Source organism: Ictalurus punctatus, chromosome 10 (genome assembly GCF_001660625.3).
Source record: "Ictalurus punctatus breed USDA103 chromosome 10, Coco_2.0, whole genome shotgun sequence".
Classification (NCBI taxonomy): domain Eukaryota; kingdom Metazoa; phylum Chordata; class Actinopteri; order Siluriformes; family Ictaluridae; genus Ictalurus; species Ictalurus punctatus.
In genome coordinates this window covers 9416064-9435087 of record NC_030425.2, presented here as the reverse complement: position 1 = coordinate 9435087, position 19024 = coordinate 9416064, and the positions used below count along the sequence as shown (strand labels likewise).

The 19024-nt window shown below is 36.2% G+C and overlaps 1 protein-coding gene across 1 annotated transcript; it reads left to right on the top strand.

The window, feature by feature from the left end:
* Positions 1-100: 100 nt before the first annotated feature.
* On the top strand, positions 101-17481 carry vtg3 (vitellogenin 3, phosvitinless). Its single transcript, XM_017477557.3, has 26 exons — positions 101-287; positions 503-523; positions 2709-2860; positions 3188-3439; positions 3534-3695; positions 3848-3996; positions 6455-6605; positions 6679-6836; positions 7509-7674; positions 7765-7890; positions 7981-8199; positions 9321-9538; positions 9650-9747; positions 12149-12273; positions 12365-12463; positions 12555-12674; positions 12810-12999; positions 13098-13185; positions 13277-13462; positions 13587-13716; positions 13805-13973; positions 14117-14226; positions 14819-15028; positions 16005-16144; positions 16313-16451; positions 16786-17481. Exons 1-26 carry the CDS (start codon positions 212-214, stop codon positions 16858-16860), a joined length of 3729 nt encoding a protein of 1242 aa, XP_017333046.3. The 5' UTR covers positions 101-211; the 3' UTR covers positions 16861-17481.
* The last annotated feature ends 1543 nt before the right edge of the window (positions 17482-19024 follow it).

Here is a 19024-nt window from a genome sequence, read left to right as displayed (position 1 = left end):
TACATTTCCCAACCACAAGCTACACTATGTTAGTCTTACTTCTTAAACCATGTTATGGCTTCAAATTAATTTTCAAGTTTTAAAAATTCAACCAGTCCAGGTGCATGCTTTAGCATGGGTAACATCAAGCAGAAGTTTAGCAGGTCATTTCATTCAAGTCAAGCAGATAAGAAAGGGAGGAGAGGGAGGATTATCGGCCATATATAAGGTTATGCCTAATCAGGTGATTTCACTCCTGGCACTCGCCATGCGGTGGCTTCTCTTCTGTCTCTTTGTGGCCTTGGCTGGTAAATATCTTATAAACATATATGCTTTAAGTTATATCTCTATAAATGGCAGATCACTGATGGCACATTTTAACACATTTGTACAAGAATATTTTAAGTAATGATGGCTGAGTGTGCCATCAAAACTTTACCTATTTGTGGTCCATGTTTCTATGCTGTGAATAGAATAGAATACAGATGTTAAATCGGACTGTTTTGTTTGTATTTGTTGTCAGCAAGTGAGAGCACGAATTATGGTAAGTAGCAATATTCACCATTATTCAAAAATGATTTAATATCTAATTATCTACAACAGAGTTAATTTTTGGCAAAGTTTAAAGCAATGGATTTTCATTCAAATATATTCTTCTTCTCCTTCTTCTTCTTCTTCTTCTTCTTCCTCTTATTATTATTATTATTATTATTATTATTATTATTATTATTATTATTGTTGTTGTTGTTGTTGTTGTTATTGTTATTGTTGTTGTTAATCATACACAATGATCTTATGCAATGTTCTTTGTATACTGTATGTAAGTGGTAAAACTAGGATGTGAGAAGTGAACATAGTGAGAGGTGAATTCTGGCCCATTGTGTGTGGACCATTTCTACAGAACAATGTGGTTGACATGGCCAGTTTGTCTAGCCAGTTTTGCAGCACTTGTTTAGCCATACCCACCACTGTGCTGTGACTGGTCAGTGAGTGAATGAATAACCACTAAAATAAGCATACACAGCAAGGAAGTCAATTCGTATTGACCAAATATAGCTTTAGTGCAGACCAGGGATTATTGTAACCACTTTTTTTTTTTTTTTTTTTTAAACAGACCAAACTAAATTTGATGCAAAAATATTACATTTGTCTGCTGCATACATAAACAATTTACATCTCCCTAAATTTATCCATGTAAATAATTCAGCCACAATGAGAGAACTGTTATAATACACCCCAAACCCTAGGTCAGTTCATGCCCAGTAACATGCTCTGGGTAACAATACGATTAAGAATATAGGAGTAGCATCTTCAGTCTAGTTAAATAACTACATTACATGCTTTGAAAACAGGAGAACAAGTGGTCTTTGGATGGTTAAGGGTTCTAGCTTCTTAAAATTATTCCACTTGACACAGTATTCATTAAAATGACACAGGACCTGTAAGGGTGGCCAGATCAGTGCTGTTCATTTGCAGAACGGCAGACCTGCTTTTATGAAACAATGTAGGACATCCACACAGCAAATGAGTGATGAGCCAATTCTGGCTCACATTTACCACTTTCATGTGCAAACATAATGCTGTAGAACAGCAGCATATCCACAGTATGGTTGTGTGCAGGAGTTACTTAGATGAGCACTGGTTAAATCTGATTGGTGAGCATAATAATGTCCGTCACATGGTGGGTCATACAAAGGTTGTCTGGAATTCTCAGTGAATTTTCTAGGAAGTTTCGTGAGATTAGATGCCTTAATGTGTGTGAAGAGTATGGATGTGTTCCGAATCCTACTCCTTGGTAGGGGAATATGTGAGTCAGTCATCCAAGTGCAACAGTTAGTGGCAGTTCAGTGGTGGTAAGTGGTAGCTCAGTGGTTAAGATGTTGTACTACTGATTAGCAGGTTGTGAGTTCAAATCCCAACCTCTGCTGGCCCCTTGAGCAAGCCATTTAAACCTTAAATGCTCAGTTGTATAAATAATATAAATGTAAGTCTTTCTGGATGAGGGTGTCTGATAACTGTACTTTTCCTTGTACCTGGGGTGTTACAATCAAGGGTAGAGCTTTTGTACCATTTGTGTATAACTTTTATCTGGTAAGGATCATGTGGTGTACCTTTAATTAGCTTTTAGAGTAATGGTCCAATTATGTACCTTAAATTATTTTTATGCTAGGATGAAGGCCACAATCTTTCTTTTCCAGAAAGAAGATGCCTGCTTCAGTGGATGAGGTGGAAGGGCAGATACTTTCAAGTGCCACTTTTATGTAACCCTCCATCTTAACCCAGATAACAATTGCTCAGAATGTACTCAAATGAATACAATAGGCAACGCTTTACACCTGGCACAAGTGTAAATGTGCTTTTTGTATGTTTTGGACAGCAAAATAGTGTAACCAATGGAAGATGGTGGTGAAATGTCCATGCTGGATGTGACAAGTTTCCTTATCAGAGATTATTACTTTTAGGACATTATAGCCATTAACTATTTGCAGAACCCTTGAGGACCCTTTAAAAAGTGTAGGACTTTGATCTTAATATACATGCAGAATGTGTCCTAACCTTCCAGCTGTAAGACAGCAGAGCCAAAATTCTATTGATCTAATATTATTGGTGTATTGGCTAGTTTGGATGAAAAAGCATATTCTGACTTATTAAAAATAGAAGAAAAAACAAACAAACCAACAAACAAACAAACATTATCTTAGTCTTCCTTCTATTTGCAATCATTTCAGAGCCCACCTTGAACCCCCGAAAGACATATGAATATAAATATGAAGGAGTGGTGAATATTGGGCGTGATACACCAGGCCTGGCTGAATCTGGAGTAAAACTACAGTGCAATTTTAAAATCACTGGAGTATCAATACAGACTTTTTTATTTAAGGTATGCTTAATATCATAATAATCTAATCACTTACTTTTTCTATGTAGATTAAATATAAAAATTGTAAATGTCTGGGTTTTTAAAAATTATAAGTTATATGGTATATTTGAACTTAAATATAAAAATATTAACAATTAGCACATTTAGCATAATTAATAAATGTTCTGAATGAGCACAATATTATTTATGCAAATAAAAAATAATATAATTAATTATAAGCAACCAGTCAATGAGAATTTCATTATTATTGCTTATCAGTTCATTTCCTCTGCAGGAGTTATTGTAGTTGATTTTTTTTGTATAAGATTCTTATCACTCTTATGACAGATCTCCAATGTAACTTTTGAAGAGTTTAATGGAATCCCAGGAGTGGACTCATTCAAAGTCTCACCTAATCTTACTAAACATTTGGCAGCTGTACTCACCAAACCCTTCACTTTTGAATACACGAAAGGACAAGTAATTAACATCAAAACAGCGCCTGACGTCTCCAACACTATTGTGAACATAGTGCGAGGTATTCTAAAGTTCCTGCATGTTACAGTTAAAACCACCCAGTGGATTTATGAGCTTGATGAGGTATGAAACATTTCGTATCGTCAGTATTACGTTATTTGACATGTTATTCAATATCACACAACTTTTTTTATGTTTTCTTATTATTTCTTCTCAGGTGGGAATTCATGGTTTCTGTCACAGTGCTTATGTTATTGAAGATAATGCAGCAGCTAAAGAATTATACGTGACTCAAAACATTGACATTAAAAACTGCCAACAAAAAGCAGAAATATATCAAGGAATGGCACTGGGTTACGAAAGTAAATCCAGCAGAGAGGTGTGTATAATTAGTTACCTTAAAGTGAGGCAAAAAATACCAATGAAGTACTTCAGTGAAATCATACACATCCACTTATTAGCTAAAGGAGACACTGCATTGAGTAATACTGTTTTATATATTATAACTATTAAACATATGTCACTTTTCAGAGAGGTGAAAATGTGGTTTCTACTGTGAAATATGAGTATACAGTAAAGTCTATGGGAAGTGGTGGTCTCATTACAAAGGCCTCTGCACTTGAAAGGCACTACTTCTCTCCATTCAATGTGAAGGGTGGAAATTCTAAACTGAAAGCCAAGTAAGTTATATTATGTAGAGTTTCACAACATCATTATCTGCAAAATTTCTGTGTCAACAAGTGTTAAAAATCCTCAATACATGTGAGTTTATCTAATATCATGAGAAGTCTATTATTATACTTATAGACTCACCGGTGAATTTAATAGAAACACTTGTACACCTGCTCATTCATGCATTTATGCAGCTGGCCAAGCATGTGGCAGAGCAATGCATTAAATCATGCAGATACAGGTCAAGAGCTTCTGTTAACACAGGCTCGCTGAAACTGAACAGGTTGGAAAAAGACCAGGCAACGTTCTTCTAGTTGTCAGCTGTCCAGTTTCCATGAGCCTGTGCCCACTTTAGCTTCATATTCTGCTGTTGTAGCCCATCAGTCTTGACATGCTGTGAATGCTGTGAATTCCGAGATGCTTTTCTGCTTTCCATGGTTGTAAAGAGTTTTTATTTGTCATTATGTTGATGCTATTTTCTGTAGCTGTCCTGTTAGCTTGAACCAGTACAAATACAGTACAAATAAACTTATTTCTAAGTATTTTTACTAATTTCAAGTTTTTCTTTTCCCTCGGCAGATTTCAACCGATGGAATAGAACATGCAAATAATAAACAAATAATTGAGAAAAAATGCCTGCAAATAGGGTTAATAGTCTTATAGTTATCATTTAATAATGTCATAATAATACATAGTTGATAAATTTGTCTATATTCAAGATCGTTGTACTTACTGTAATACTATATTCCCATTGATATTTTACTTTTTTTTAGTACACCTAGGTGACTAGGAACAGGAAATTGTTCAACCATGACTTCCTGTTTCACAGGGGTATAAATATGAGGTAGCACATAGGACAAATTTCCTTAGTCATTCATAACAGTGGGTAAGACCAAGGAATATAGCTGTGATGTGCAACAAAAGGTTGTTGAGCTTCACAAAACGTGAAGTGTCTATAAGAAAATAGCACAAGCATTGAAAATGCTCATTTCCACCATCAGGGCAATAATTAAGAAGTTCCAGTCAACTGGAAATGTTATGAATCAACCTGGAAGAGGACGTGTGGCTATATTGTCTCAACGCACTGTGAAGAGGATGGTTCGAGTGGCCAAAAAATCTCCAAGGATCACAGCTGGAGAATTGCAGAAGTTAGTTAGTCTTGGGGTCAGAAAGTCTCTAAAACTACAATCCCAAGTCTCCTACATCACTACAAGTTGTTTACAAGGGTTTCAAGAAAAAAGTCTCTATTCTCATCCAAAAACAAACTCAAGCGTCTTCAGTTTGCCAGACACTACTGGAACTTCAAATGGGATCGGGTTCAATGGGCAGATGAAACCAAAATAGAGCTTTTTGGCAATAAACACCAGAGGTGGTTATGACGCACACAGAGAAGTAGCCATATGGAAAAGTACCCCATGCCCACGGTTAAATATGGTGGTGGCTCTTTAATGTTTTGGGGCTGTTTTTCTGCCAGAGGACCTGGACATTTTGTTAGGATACATGGCATCATGGACTCTATCAAATATGAACAGATATTAAATGAAAACCTGACTGCCTCTGCCAGAAAGCTTAATATGGGACATGGTTGGATCTTCCAGCAGGACAATGATCCAAAACATACATCAAAATCAACACAAATATGGTTTACTGACCACAAAATCAAGGTCCTGCCATGACCATCCCAGTCCCCTGACTTCAAACCCAAAGAAAACCTGTGGAGTGAACTGAAGAGGAGAGTTCATCAGCATGGACGTCGAAATTTTTGAAGGATCTGGAGAGATTCTGTATGGAGGAACGGTCTCAGATCCCTTACCATGTATTCTCCAACCTCATCAGGCATTATAGGAGAAGACTCAGAGCTGTTATCTCGGCAAAGAGAGGTAGCGAAAAGTATTGTCTAAAAGGGTACCAATAATTGTTGCACATCTATATTTAAAAAGTTTATTTTTTATAAGCCTGTGTTTTGTTTGCAATTGTTTGATATCCATGAGAGCAGAATATTTTTGTGAATTTTTTTTTAACAAAAGATCAAAGGTTTAAACAATACAGACAATTTTTCACAGCCTTCTTTGCTCATATTTACCAAGGGTGCCGATATTAGTGGAGGGTATTGTATGTTACAGCAGCTATAAACAGTCATAATAAATTTGTAAAGAAAATAAATAAATAAATTTAATCAATCAATTATTGACTATTAAGTTCAATGATACTTTCTTACATATAAATTATTTAGCATGGAAAAGGGGGGAAATTTTATTTATATATATGCCCAATCAGCTGTTTGTTAGTCTGACCTACACTAGAGTCTGGTATTGTTATAAAATTAATGACACTACACACAATATCTCAAAAAATGTATTGTGGCATAATTGATCAAAATATGGATATTGCAGTCATATTGCTTAACCTTTTTATATATTTTACAACAAGCTTACAAATTTGCAAACTGTGTTTTTCATTTTACAGCTGGAACATTGAGCTACTCAAACAGACCGACATTGTTGGCAAACCTGTGACAGGTCAGGTGAATAGCAGAGGTAATCTGATGTACAAGGCAGAGAAAGGTCTGGGGCCAATGCCAATTCTGATGATCAGTCTAACTAACCCAGCTCCTAAGGTTAGTTTTGCCAATGAGACTTATAGCTCAAGTGTAGAAAATCAGCTCATTTGACTAATTTTAATTCCAATAGATTGCAGACTTGATAAAACGTTTGGCTCAGGCTAACATCTACCAAGTGAACGCTGCCACAAGTGCTGATGTTCTTGAGCTTATTCAACTGCTTCGTGCAACTAGTTATGATGATCTGGAGCTTTTATGGAAACAGCTATCAGGAAATGATGAACACAGGTATTTACTTGCTTTATGTGTAGACCAGGCATGTCAAATACTGGAGTGTCAAGTGGATTAATAACACATCAACAATTCCCCTTAAATATGTTCTTTTATCTCGTTTATATGTTCTTTTATCTTCTTTTATAAATATGTTCTTATATGTTAACTGTAAGAAAACATATATCACCTACAAAACAGATAAATAGACTGCAGTTCCCGACCAAAGAAACACAATTTCAAAAAATAAACTTCATTATAGTCCATGAAGTTATGTATAATAATAATAATAATAATAATAATAATAATAATAATAATAATAATAATAATAATAATACCAAATATAGATATTGTGATTCAGTTACTGCTGTGAAAGCCATAACTTTAGCTACTAATGAATAAATACACGTTATCAGCACATTTTGTTAGTAGCTGCTCTATTTTCCCCTAGTGGAATAAGAGAGACTGGTTATTCTTCAAATCTTTCAGTTCAGTTATGGTCCACAAGATGATTATAATTTATAAAAGAGATTCTACATTAATTTGGTGGACTGGATTAGGACTTTTATTGGACCAGTCATGGCCCACAGACCATATGTTTGACACGTCTGCTGTAGAGGAAGAACCTGAGATTTTTTAAACTGGAAGTTTCTTATGTTCTCCTGACATTCTCATGCTGGTAATTATTAGGAGGTGGTTTCTGGATACAGTTGTTGAGGTGACAGATGGAAGGGTACTCAAATTCCTGAAGAACAGATTCAAAGCTGGAGACATTTCTGCAAATGAGGCTGGCCAGGCAATTCTGGTGGCATTCAACCATCTATCTGCTGAATCTGAATTAGTAGAAATGGCAAAGGTAAAGACTGGATACTTTTATTTCTGATGTTTAATACTAAATAAAATAGAGAGTTTACTGACCTCCCTCATGTCCATCATTCTCCTACAGGAGTTTTTGACCATCCCGTTTAGTAAGTCCCATCTTATGCTATGGAACACCGTGATCCTTTCATACAGTTCTCTGGTATACAGAGTCTGTGATCGTGTGAATCCCTGCCCAGTCCTCACAGTGCAGGTTTGACACTAGCTACTCTATTAAGCCGATTCTTATCAGATTGTCTGCTGGCGTGTGCTAATTATGTTAGCTGTCATTCTCATTTTGCAGCCGCTGCTCGATATGGCCACTAATGGACTCACTAAAGGCATAGATGAAGACATGGTGATTGCTCTGAAGGCCTTGGGAAACGCCGGACATCCATTAAGCCTTAAGACCATAATGAAGTTCCTTCCCGGATTCTCTGTCAAAGCTGATAGCCTCCCCACTAGGGTTCAGAGTGTGGCTGTGCAGTCCCTCCGACACCTTGCTATTAGAGATCCACATAATGTAAGAATCATCACCCTTGTCATTGTTTTTTGATGCCCAGTATCATTACTCTCGATTAGACTCTGGAAGTAGCAGCACTGAAGTTTTACTTTGAAACTAAGTGAAGTCGAATCTGAATCTTACATCATGCAAATTGTAGAAATTTTAATCAGCAACGTTTGATGTGCGTTGCTGCCTTAGAGCTCCAGGGTTCCTCGGTTTGATCCTGAGCTCAGGTGTGTGTAGAGTACTGCCTCCCCATGTCCACTTAGGTTTCCTCAGGGTTCTGGGGTTTCTTCCCACTTCTCAAAAACATACCAGTACTGGCATATTATACAGGGTGTATTCCTGCTTTGTACCCAGCATTCCCAGGATAGGCTCTGGACCCCCATGACCGTGACCAGGATAAAATAGCTACTGAAGATGAATGAATGAATGAATGAATGTTGGATGTAATATAAAATATTTCAGTCCATACAGGATTTCGCTCAGTTTTTTTTTTTTTTTTTTTTTTTTGGTGATTGTTGTGGCCAAAAATGCTTGATTTTGCAGTGGCTTGTTTCAACATTTGTGATACAACTTGTGGAGTTTTTTTGTGCTTTTTTGCGGAAAACTACTTGAATTGGCGAAATTGCAATTGCGAGAAATTCTTTTGCATGGTCTTTTGCAGTGATGGTTGTTGGTAAATGAGACCTTTTATCTGTACTCAAGTTCGACGCATGTGAATCGAAGAAGGTTTTGGCTGAATGCACGCTGTGATGACGTCACATGATGCACCTTGGCCCAAATCTGTGTAAAATCGGTGTTAATTCAGAAAAATTGCAAGATCCTCTGAATATTGTGAAGTTTGCTTGATTTTGCATTCATTTCTGCGATCGCAAAATCCTGGAGGGACTGATACTTTTCATACAAGGAATGCTCTGCTCTCTGAGTGGTGGGGATAGCATTATTCCCATCAGAGCAATAAATAATTTTCACTTCGCAAATCAAACGTATATAATCTTATTAGCATATTTCTAACATGATTAACCCTCAGGTAGATCACCTCTGAAGCATCTCATGATCATGTCCTTTAACCTACAAGAATGAGTTCTGAACAGGGCCCAAGATGACAAGCTTACATTTCATATTCTCTTTTTCAGGTTCAGGACATTGCACTAACCTTAGTTGCACGACGGACTGTTCCTGCTGAAATAAGAATGTTAGCTTCTGTGATCCTCCTGGATACAAAGCCATCTCTAGCGCTGATCTCCACACTGACTGAGCTTTTGCTCCAGGAAACAGACCGCCAAGTCTCAAGCTTCATTTACTCACAACTCAGGGGCATTGCAAGTTCACGCATCCCTGATGATCATTACCTGTAAGATCACTATACTTTTTATTTAGTTTATTAGTAATGTCAATATATTTAGCATTCAGAGAGAAAAAGAAAATATTTCTGAATTCTTTTTTGTAACCATTTCTCACACAGATCAACTGTTTGTAATATCGCAGTAAAAATACTTTCTCGGAAGCTTGGTCGGCTAAGTTATCGATTTAGTAAGGCACTGCATTTCGATTGGTTCAGCGGTAAGTTGGATTAAAATTCAATTCAATTTCTACAATAGCATTTACATGGTTGTAATAGGTTTCCTCAAAATGTTCACCTTAATGTAAAGTTTGAATTGCATTATTGGCAATTTCACAAACTTTAACCTAAAACTAAAACATGCTTAACATGCATATTCCCTGATTTCAGCATGATTATCTATATCTACTGTATGTCTTATTATACCACAGCACTGTTGAATTCTCAGGTCTGATTGGTCAAATAGAAAAATGCTTTTAAAAAACACAATGCATTTTAATGTGTTTCCACTCTAGTAAGTTTTAGGCTTATTAAGGTTTATTAAGGAAATTGACGCGCTGTCACTGATCTGTATATAGAACTGGATAGCTCATAGAATTCTAAACTACCAGCAGTAGGTGAATCCACCGGAAGTGCTCTGGCGGCCATTTTACGATTCCCTACCGACAGAAGGCGCCGACCGTCAACCGACGAAAACTGTCAAGATGACCCGATGTGCTGCTTTTAACTGCAAAACAACGTTCGCTAAAGGATGTGGCAGAAGTGCCCACAGGTTGTAATTTATACAGACCATGTACCTGCACAAATGCGTAATCTTTAACAGTCAACAGTATAAATACAACATCAAAAGTGTATAAAATAACCCCATTTTAAAGCAAAAGGACCCAGTAGTGTTCTTATAGAGATTTCACTCCACGCTATTAGCAACAACCAGCAGCTAAACACTAAACACTAATACTTAAACACTTAAGCACTAAAACACTCACACTTAAACACCAACAGTTCAACACTACTGTAATCTACTGAGGGAAAAGATACAGAAAATAATGTGTGTGTGTGTGTGTGTGTGTGTGTGTGTGTGTGTGTGTGTGTGTGTGTGAGAGAGAGAGAGAGAGAGAGAGAGAGAAAGAGAGAGAGAATAGATTGAAATGGTCCTGGAAGACACATCATCCCCGTTTCAAATTAGTTTATATTTATGCAGTAGTGTGGAGTGGTTTGTGACTTTCTTTGGTTGGGCTGCTTTGGCTCTGAGGATCTGCCCACCCAGAATTCCACCCACCCCCAAAACACACACACACACACACACACACACACACACACACACACACACACACACACACACACAGCAAATATACATTATAACGCACAGCTGTACAAAATACATGATCATTTAACACCCATTGGTATACTAGTATAAATATAAACTTGTTCAAAACGGTGATAATGTGTCTTCCAGGACTGTTTCAATCTATTCTCTCTCTCACTCACACACACACACACACACACACACACACACACACACACACACACACACACACACACACACACACACACACACACACACATTATTTTCTGTATCTTTTCCCTTAGTAGATTACAGTACTGTTGAAGTGTTGGTGTTTTAGTGTTTAGCCACCGGTTGTTACTAAGCTCTCTTTTCTTACCTTTTTGACCTCAAAGCTGATATTCAAACTGTGCGGAGTGACATCTCTATTATAACACTAAAATGAAACACACATCATCCCCGTTGCGAATGAGTTTATACATGTGTGTGTGTGTGTGTGTGTGTGTGTGTGTGTGTGTGTGTGTGTGTGTGTGTGTGGTTAAATATTCTCTGTACACAAATATCCGCTGTATTTTTATATTTGTTTTATGCTTCAGAGCTCCGACCAATGATCTTATAGATCAGTGATTACATCCCATAGTGCGTTCAGAATGTTAGGGAATACAAAGATGGCGGTGTAGTAGCATCGCTGTTGATGACGTCATGAGCTATCCAGTTATATATATATATATATATATATATATATATATATATATATATATATATATATATATATATATATACAGAGAGAGAGAGAGAGAGAGAGAGAGAGAGAGAGAGAGAGAGAGAGAGAGATCAGTATGTGCTGTACATTATAATGACAAATAAATTGATGTGTATATAATGAAACAAGATTTTCAGGCATGTATAACAGGACATGATTGTGAGCTTAAGCCTTCCTCAAAGTTTCTACGTTTCAGATAAAGTGACGGTCTCAAGTGGACAAAACAGTGAAATGAACATATCTTGATATGTTTATTACTACAGTTTAATATATGTTATAGATGCTATTATCCAAAAATCTGAAAAATGATTGACCAGAATTTGCTGTGCCTGTAATGCCTTGCCTTAACTATAAAACCATTATAAAGTATGACGTGTTGCTCATTAATAGATAAAGGTGGTAAATAACTTCAGGATTTGCTGTTATAGGAAAATAACCACTCATAATAATCAGTACCACCACACTACCTGGTGTCGATTATTTTCCTATAACTGCATACCTCATCATGTTGTATTCCTTACTTTAAAAAATCCAGCAGAGTTTATATAAGAGTGTGTTGTGTTTACCTCATTAGATGATCTTTTGACGGGCACATCCAAAGCGCTGTATTTGCTGAAAAATGGTACAAGTGCCTTACCCACAGAAATCATTTCTAATGGAAAGCTTTACTTCATTGGAAGAGTATTTCAGCTTCTTGATGTAATTAATTTACACATTTCTGTGTCATTTAATGAGTCATTCTATTTCATATTGTAAAGGTTGTAATGACTTTATATCCATAATTCACCAGCTTGGTATTCGTGCAGAGGGTCTCACAGAGTTATTCTCACATAGACCTGGCATTTCCAAGGATTTTGGAGTTGCTGATTTTGCAGATATCATGAAAATTGTGAGTAAATTAGTTTGCTTCGTCTTTATGTATGACTGTTCTCAGTGATGTTTCAGAATAAACTGATTCATTTCTCCATTACCATTTAAAGCTTTCAGATTGGCAGTCCCTCCATAAAAAGAAACCTCTCTTATCAGTATTTGTGAGATTCTTTGGGCAAGAGGTCTCATTTTTTGATTTATATCAAGATGTTATTCAAAGAATCCTAAAGGTAAACAATCTACATTACTTATTTTTCATATTAGACTCTTCATATTGAAGAGTAGAAAGCAAGATGTCTTGTATTGCTTATATAAGATGTTTTTTGGTGGAGAATTAAAATGAAATGATTCTTTCTGTGTCTAAGTCTGTGGGCCTTACTGCAAATAAAGACAATAAACTGTGGGATTTGATTCAACAACTACAAAAAGGAATATCATGGCACTGGACAAAACCATTCCTTATGTTTGAAACCAGATTTGTTCAGCCAACTTGTCTTGGCCTCCCAGTTGAAATCAGCAAATATTATTCTATATTAGCAGCTGTTACGGTAAACGGTAATAACTATTCTTATTCTGTGAAGTTGAATATTTAATATTATAAAAGACAACATCAAATAATGACACAGATTGCAATATTGTTTTTATAATTTCAGCAAAAGCTAACATTGACCCACCTCTAAAAGAAAGCTTACAGGAAGTGAGAAATGCAGATATTTTGGTGGAAACAGATGGATTTGCTGGGTATTTTCTTTTTAACTCAATGTTCTTTAAACAATGATTCTACTGTGTGCATTAATTCACAATCATATAAAGACTTCATATCTCGTTTCAGAGTGGCAACGGATTATTTTGTTTTCCATGGGATCAATACAGATCTCTTTCAGTCTGGTGTCCAGCTGAATGGCAAGACAACCGTATCTTTGCCTTGGAAAGCTGGCTTGAAAAAGAATGTGAAAGAGAAGAATTATGAGGTCACTTTTCCCCCATGCAAAAACCACACAGAGTTCTTCACAATCAAGTACGTTTTCCAAGACGTCTTTCTCCAGGGTAGAACAGTGGCTCTCTAGAACAGCTGAGATTTGAATTCTCAACCTGTGGCCAATGTCACAAATCCTTAACCACTGCGGCTCTGTCTTAAACAGATACGACGTATATGCAGTGTCAAGAAATAATGACGATCCATCGATGGCTAAAATGACTCCTATGATACCAGAGCACAGAGATCCTGAGCAAAGTTTCAAGGATGACACAGAATGTTCCAAAGAGTATCAGGTACAGTTTTTATTACAAAACTGGAAAACATACAGGAAAGAAATATTTTCAGTATCAAGTGAATCTGTAACCTGTTTCTGTGGACCAGTTAGAACCATTGGAGATATACCAACCAAAACTGAAGTACTGTGCAGAATTAAGCTCTTATGGAGCTGCAGTGTGCACTGAACTGGAAGCTAAACGGGTCCAAAACCTTAAAGACCATCCTCTTTCCTACTTATTGGGATACACTCAGTTTACATGTCACCTTGAGCCAGGTATTTTATATCACAAAGTGCTTATTTATTTATTTATTTATTTATTTATTTATTTATTTATTTATTTATTTATTTATTACACGAAACGGTTTTTGTGCTTATAGTTAATGCAGTTTTTCTTCATCCAATGTATATTTCAAAAGTCAGGTCTGTTAAGCCTGTAGAAAAGATCAAAATCCAGATCAGTGCTGCGCCTCATAAACACATTTCACAGCAGGGTCAAATGATGACTGTCACTCAGGAAAAATTCAAGGTACTGTAACAATATTTGGTCTTATTTTTGATTCACACAGCATCATTCAACTATTACTAGACCTATTTCTTTGATGCATTTAGGAAACTCAAAACTATAGCTTCATACATGGAATAAGAAAACTTAGGTATGTTTATAAATCTAATCAAATCTAATTTGTAATTTACAAGCAAAGCGATATATCAAGCAGAGAACAATACAAGTAGCGCTACTATATAAGATCTTTTAATTGAGTTCTAGATAAGTAAAGTGCGCAGAGTAGAATTGTAAGAGCCAGAGTAAGGGTTTTTTTTTTATTTATTTTTTATGGGTTAGTTATATGCTCACGGAAGAGATGGGTCTTTAGCTGGTTTTTGAAGATAGTGACAGATTCTGTGGTCCGGATTGAGGTTAGAAGTTCTATGCACCACTGAGGGACAGTTAGTGTGAAGGTTCTGGATAAGGACCTTGAGCCACACTTCATAACACAAATACTTTTGCCCCTTTCACTAGTCACAATAGTAATAATAATAATAATAATAATAATAATAATAATAATAATAATAGATGATCATACTTCCATTTCAGATTTTAATGCATGTTTGTAATGTAGGATACTGATGCCACTCCTGAACCTGTGACCATCGTGAAAGTGCTGGCTCTCAGTCCTAATGTGAAGCCGCTGGGTTATGAGGCCGCTGTGTATTACACACCAGACACACAGAAGGATGATATAGAAGTCATTATATCTGAGGCTGCTGATGAGGCGAACTGGAAAATATGTGTAGATGCGAATATTGACAAGCTTCAAGCAGGGGCAAAGGTAAGAATATAGAAAGCAGTTTATTTTATATGTAGAAAATGTCAATGATGATCTCCACTGAAGTAAATAATCATTTTACCTACAACTAAGCTAAACTAAATCAAACTAAACTAAAAGAAAAGAAAAGAAAATATATTGCGAATATTTTTTTCTGACATACTGTCTCACACTGCCATTTTTACATCAAGTCCGGAGACTGAGAGGATCGTAGCAAAGAAAAACAACATTTCTTTCTGTTGCTTTTCTGTCTTTATGTTTAAGAGCATTGTCTTGTTGCAGAATGCACCCACATTCAATTCTTAAAATCATTTTTCATTATTTTCTAAAATAAAGGAATGTTTCATGTCAGCTTTTCATGTCTGGGAAAACCCATCAGATGTTGTTGTGGCTGAATTTTGGCATACATTATAGCAATGGAAACATGACAAGAAATCAGATTTTAACCAGAATTGGGGTTTTCAGCCTGGGGTTCCTGCTTCTACCATGCTTTAACAACATAAATACATGTCCCTAAAACAGTGCAGAAATGGTTCTTTACTTTATAAATGTGCTTAGGCTTTCTGAAACGATCCAGGATCCAGTTTAACAAACATAGCTGCAAAAATGGCTACAAAAAAAAAAAAAAAAAAAAAAACAGGCATTACAATATGTTAAACAAATTGCAAAATAAATATATAACAGCTGCTTTTAGACCATCAAAACACCGCAATTTTATTCGTGGTAGAGATATATGCATATAAGATGCCGATTTCAGTTCATGTAAGTACAGTTTTCAAAAATGTATATAGTATAAAATGACATTCTGTCATTCATATTAACGCCATACAATAAAATAACTATATAAGTCCTATGACGTGTTAACTAACTCTTTGGAAATTTAAGTATAATGGTAAATATATTTTTAGTAGACAAATCAACGGCAATTCACACTCTGTAATATTTTTTGTCCTATTTGTCCTAAAACTGTATATTTTAGACCCACTTCAGATGGGGAGCTGAGTGTCAGTCATATGAAGTAGCAGTAAAGGTTTCTGCCAAAGAACAATCAAAGCCCACTATAATTGCAGAAATTAACTGGGGAGATGTTCCTGCATTAATCCAAACATTCGGCCAAAGGTATTACTTTCTCTTGAAGTATTATGGATCAATTGCTCTGTAAAATTCTTCACTTCTTTACTATTATAGCACATTTCATGTTTCACTTTTAAATAGTTGCCATTACAAGACCTCTAAGTTCATTAAACTGCTCATACACATTACATGTTTTCACTGAACTCTTCATAGTGTTCGGGAGTACGTCCCAGGTGTGTCCTATGCCTGGGGGTTCAGCCAGAAACATGAGAAAAATTCTGAACGTGAAGTTTCAGCTACGCTTCAGACTTCTGCTCAAGGAGGATTTGATCTTGAAGTCAAAATTCCAGAGGTAAAAGCTTGTCTAGTATAAGCAGTGCTTCTCCCTTACAGTTTGGCCGAATGCTTTTTTGAAAGAATTTCTTCCTACACTAACTTCAGATTTGTTTCTGGTGAATTTCTGCATCTGGTACAAGTTTGATTTATGCCTCAGTTGAATGCCACATTGTCTATGTAGAATAAATGTAAATAGAAATCTATTATCTTTGATGATACATTGGTTTAAAATATTTCCAATCATATCTCATATTGCAGTATGTACAAACATTTACATTCATATTTATATTTAAAAAATTAACAAAATCTTTATATTGTCAAAACTAAAAGCTAACCTTTCTTTCCAATAGCTCACTGTGTCTCGCCAGGGAATCTCCTCTCCATTCGATAATGTAGGAATTGAAAGTGCAACATGTCCTGTATAACCACTATTTTACCTTCCCACTGTATCACACTACACTGATTACATTTCCCATCAAAGCCAGACGTTCCCACTGTCAAGTGGTACCAAATGAAGACTTCTAAGAGAGCTGTTATTGCTAGATCATCTATAAACCAAAATGCACTTATTTAATTTCACGTTATAATTTGAACGACATTTTTATGTAATGTATTAGATGTCTAAATTTTATTCAAATCATGTTCATGTTAAACATGTTTAAACATAAAGGTAATATTAATAGATCAATAGATTCAAATGCTGCACACCTTTTTGTGTATAATAATACAAAGTGTGAATACATTTACATTACAGATACTTTTCTCCCATATTTCTCAGCAATACTGGCAATTGTTTAAAAAAAAAAAAATTAAAAATCCTGAACATCAGGCCTCAAATATCTTCATTAATGGTTTCACAAGGATGCACCTGTTTGCTCAGTGCAGAAAATGTAATGATAAAATAAATCTGTGTGAACAAATCAGTCAGCGTTGGCTCTTCTTATTGAAGTTGAACAATCTCAAAACTGTTTTCATTTATTGTTATCCAGCCCAAAATTCTGTCATTTCCCACTAATGTATTTTTTACGTGACAACAGTCACACACACACACACACACACACACACACACACACACACACACACACACACACACACACACACACACACACACACACACACACACACACACACACACACACACACACACATCCAGGATTTCTTCTCTCACCTGAAGATGTCACTGTCCCCCTGTTTTTAAGTATCACTTGTTTTTAGTGACTAAACAACACATTTATAGCAAACAACTTTAGTTTGTTGCAATATCACTGCTTGTACCATTCAAAGGTGGAGCTAGTGGGGATTTTGCGTTTGAAGCCCCCTTGAAATATTTCATGACAGTGCCAGCTGCTTATATGTGGTTAACATAACATATACAGCACAACTGATTATATTGATTACATGTCATATCACATTGTTTCATATAGTAATGATGCTCATAAATGGCGAACAAAGTAAATCAAAATGTGTCACGTGGTTTGTTTGATCACATATCATTAGTCATCAGCTGCCATGGAGTGAAAAACATGATTAATCAAGCAGGATCATGATAGCTACAGCTAGCTACACGGAATGTAAAAACAAACAAACAAACAAACAAACAAACAATTAAATAAGTAAACTCGGTGTCTTGACACATTAAATGTAACACAATGGCTAATCCAATGTCTTCAAACTCCACACATTTCAATACAAACGCCAATGTTTACGAACTGCATAGCATCATGACAGAAAATTGATACAAGGGACTAGCACTGGACTCTGAGGCAGCTCTGATGGATATCGAGGTGACAGCTGGTGACGATGAGGCTTTAATGCAGGAAGAGGAAAAGAAAGGTCGTTCTGGTTTTGTAAAGTAACATGGAATTTTCCTCTATTACTAACATCTCATGTGTTACACAGATCATTGGTAAATGTCAAGGAATTCTGTAACGTTTTTTAATACTTACTTTTATTCAAACGCAGTTAATTACACCTAGCATGTATGCACCTAGCATGTATGCACCTAGGGGGCAGTGGTAGCTTGGCAGTTAAGGCTCTGGGTTACTAATCGGAAGGTTAGGTGTTCAAGCCCCAGTGCTGCCAAGCTGCCACTGTTGGGCCCCTGAGCAAGATCCTTGACCCTCTGCCCCAGGGGTGCTGTCTCATCTCTGACCCCAGCCTCTTGACATGCAGGGGTATGTGAAGAAAATATTTTCACTGTAGTGTATATGTGACCAATAAAGACTCATTATTGTACTTTTCATTTCCCAGCAGATATTTTATAAGTTCTTGCTGGGAGATAATAATGATATTGATTTTTATCAACTGTTTTCTTAATATTGTACATACATGTACAGTGTCAGGACTTGACAAGCCAGTGACATAATTATATGGTAAATGGTCTGTACATTTATAGTACTTTTTTAACCTTAGCCTTCCTACAAAGTGCTTTACATTGTGTCTCATTCACCCACCCAGACACTCACAGTAGTAGAACTGCCATGCAAGGCGCTGGCTTGCCATTGGGAGCAACTTGGGGTTCAGTATCTTGTCCAAGGACACTCTGGTATGTGGAGTCATGTGGGCCAGGAATAGAACCACCAACCCTAT

Excerpts from the sequence above, each read along its gene's own strand:
- vtg3 (XM_017477557.3), top strand. The coding sequence starts at position 212 with ATGCCTAATCAGGTGATTTCACTCCTGGCACTCGCCATGCGGTGGCTT. Across the intron at positions 12,464-12,554 it reads TTGCAGATATCATGAAAATT|CTTTCAGATTGGCAGTCCCT; the intron begins GTGAGTAAATTA and ends TACCATTTAAAG. Across the intron at positions 13,974-14,116 it reads TACATGTCACCTTGAGCCAG|TCAGGTCTGTTAAGCCTGTA; the intron begins GTATTTTATATC and ends ATATTTCAAAAG.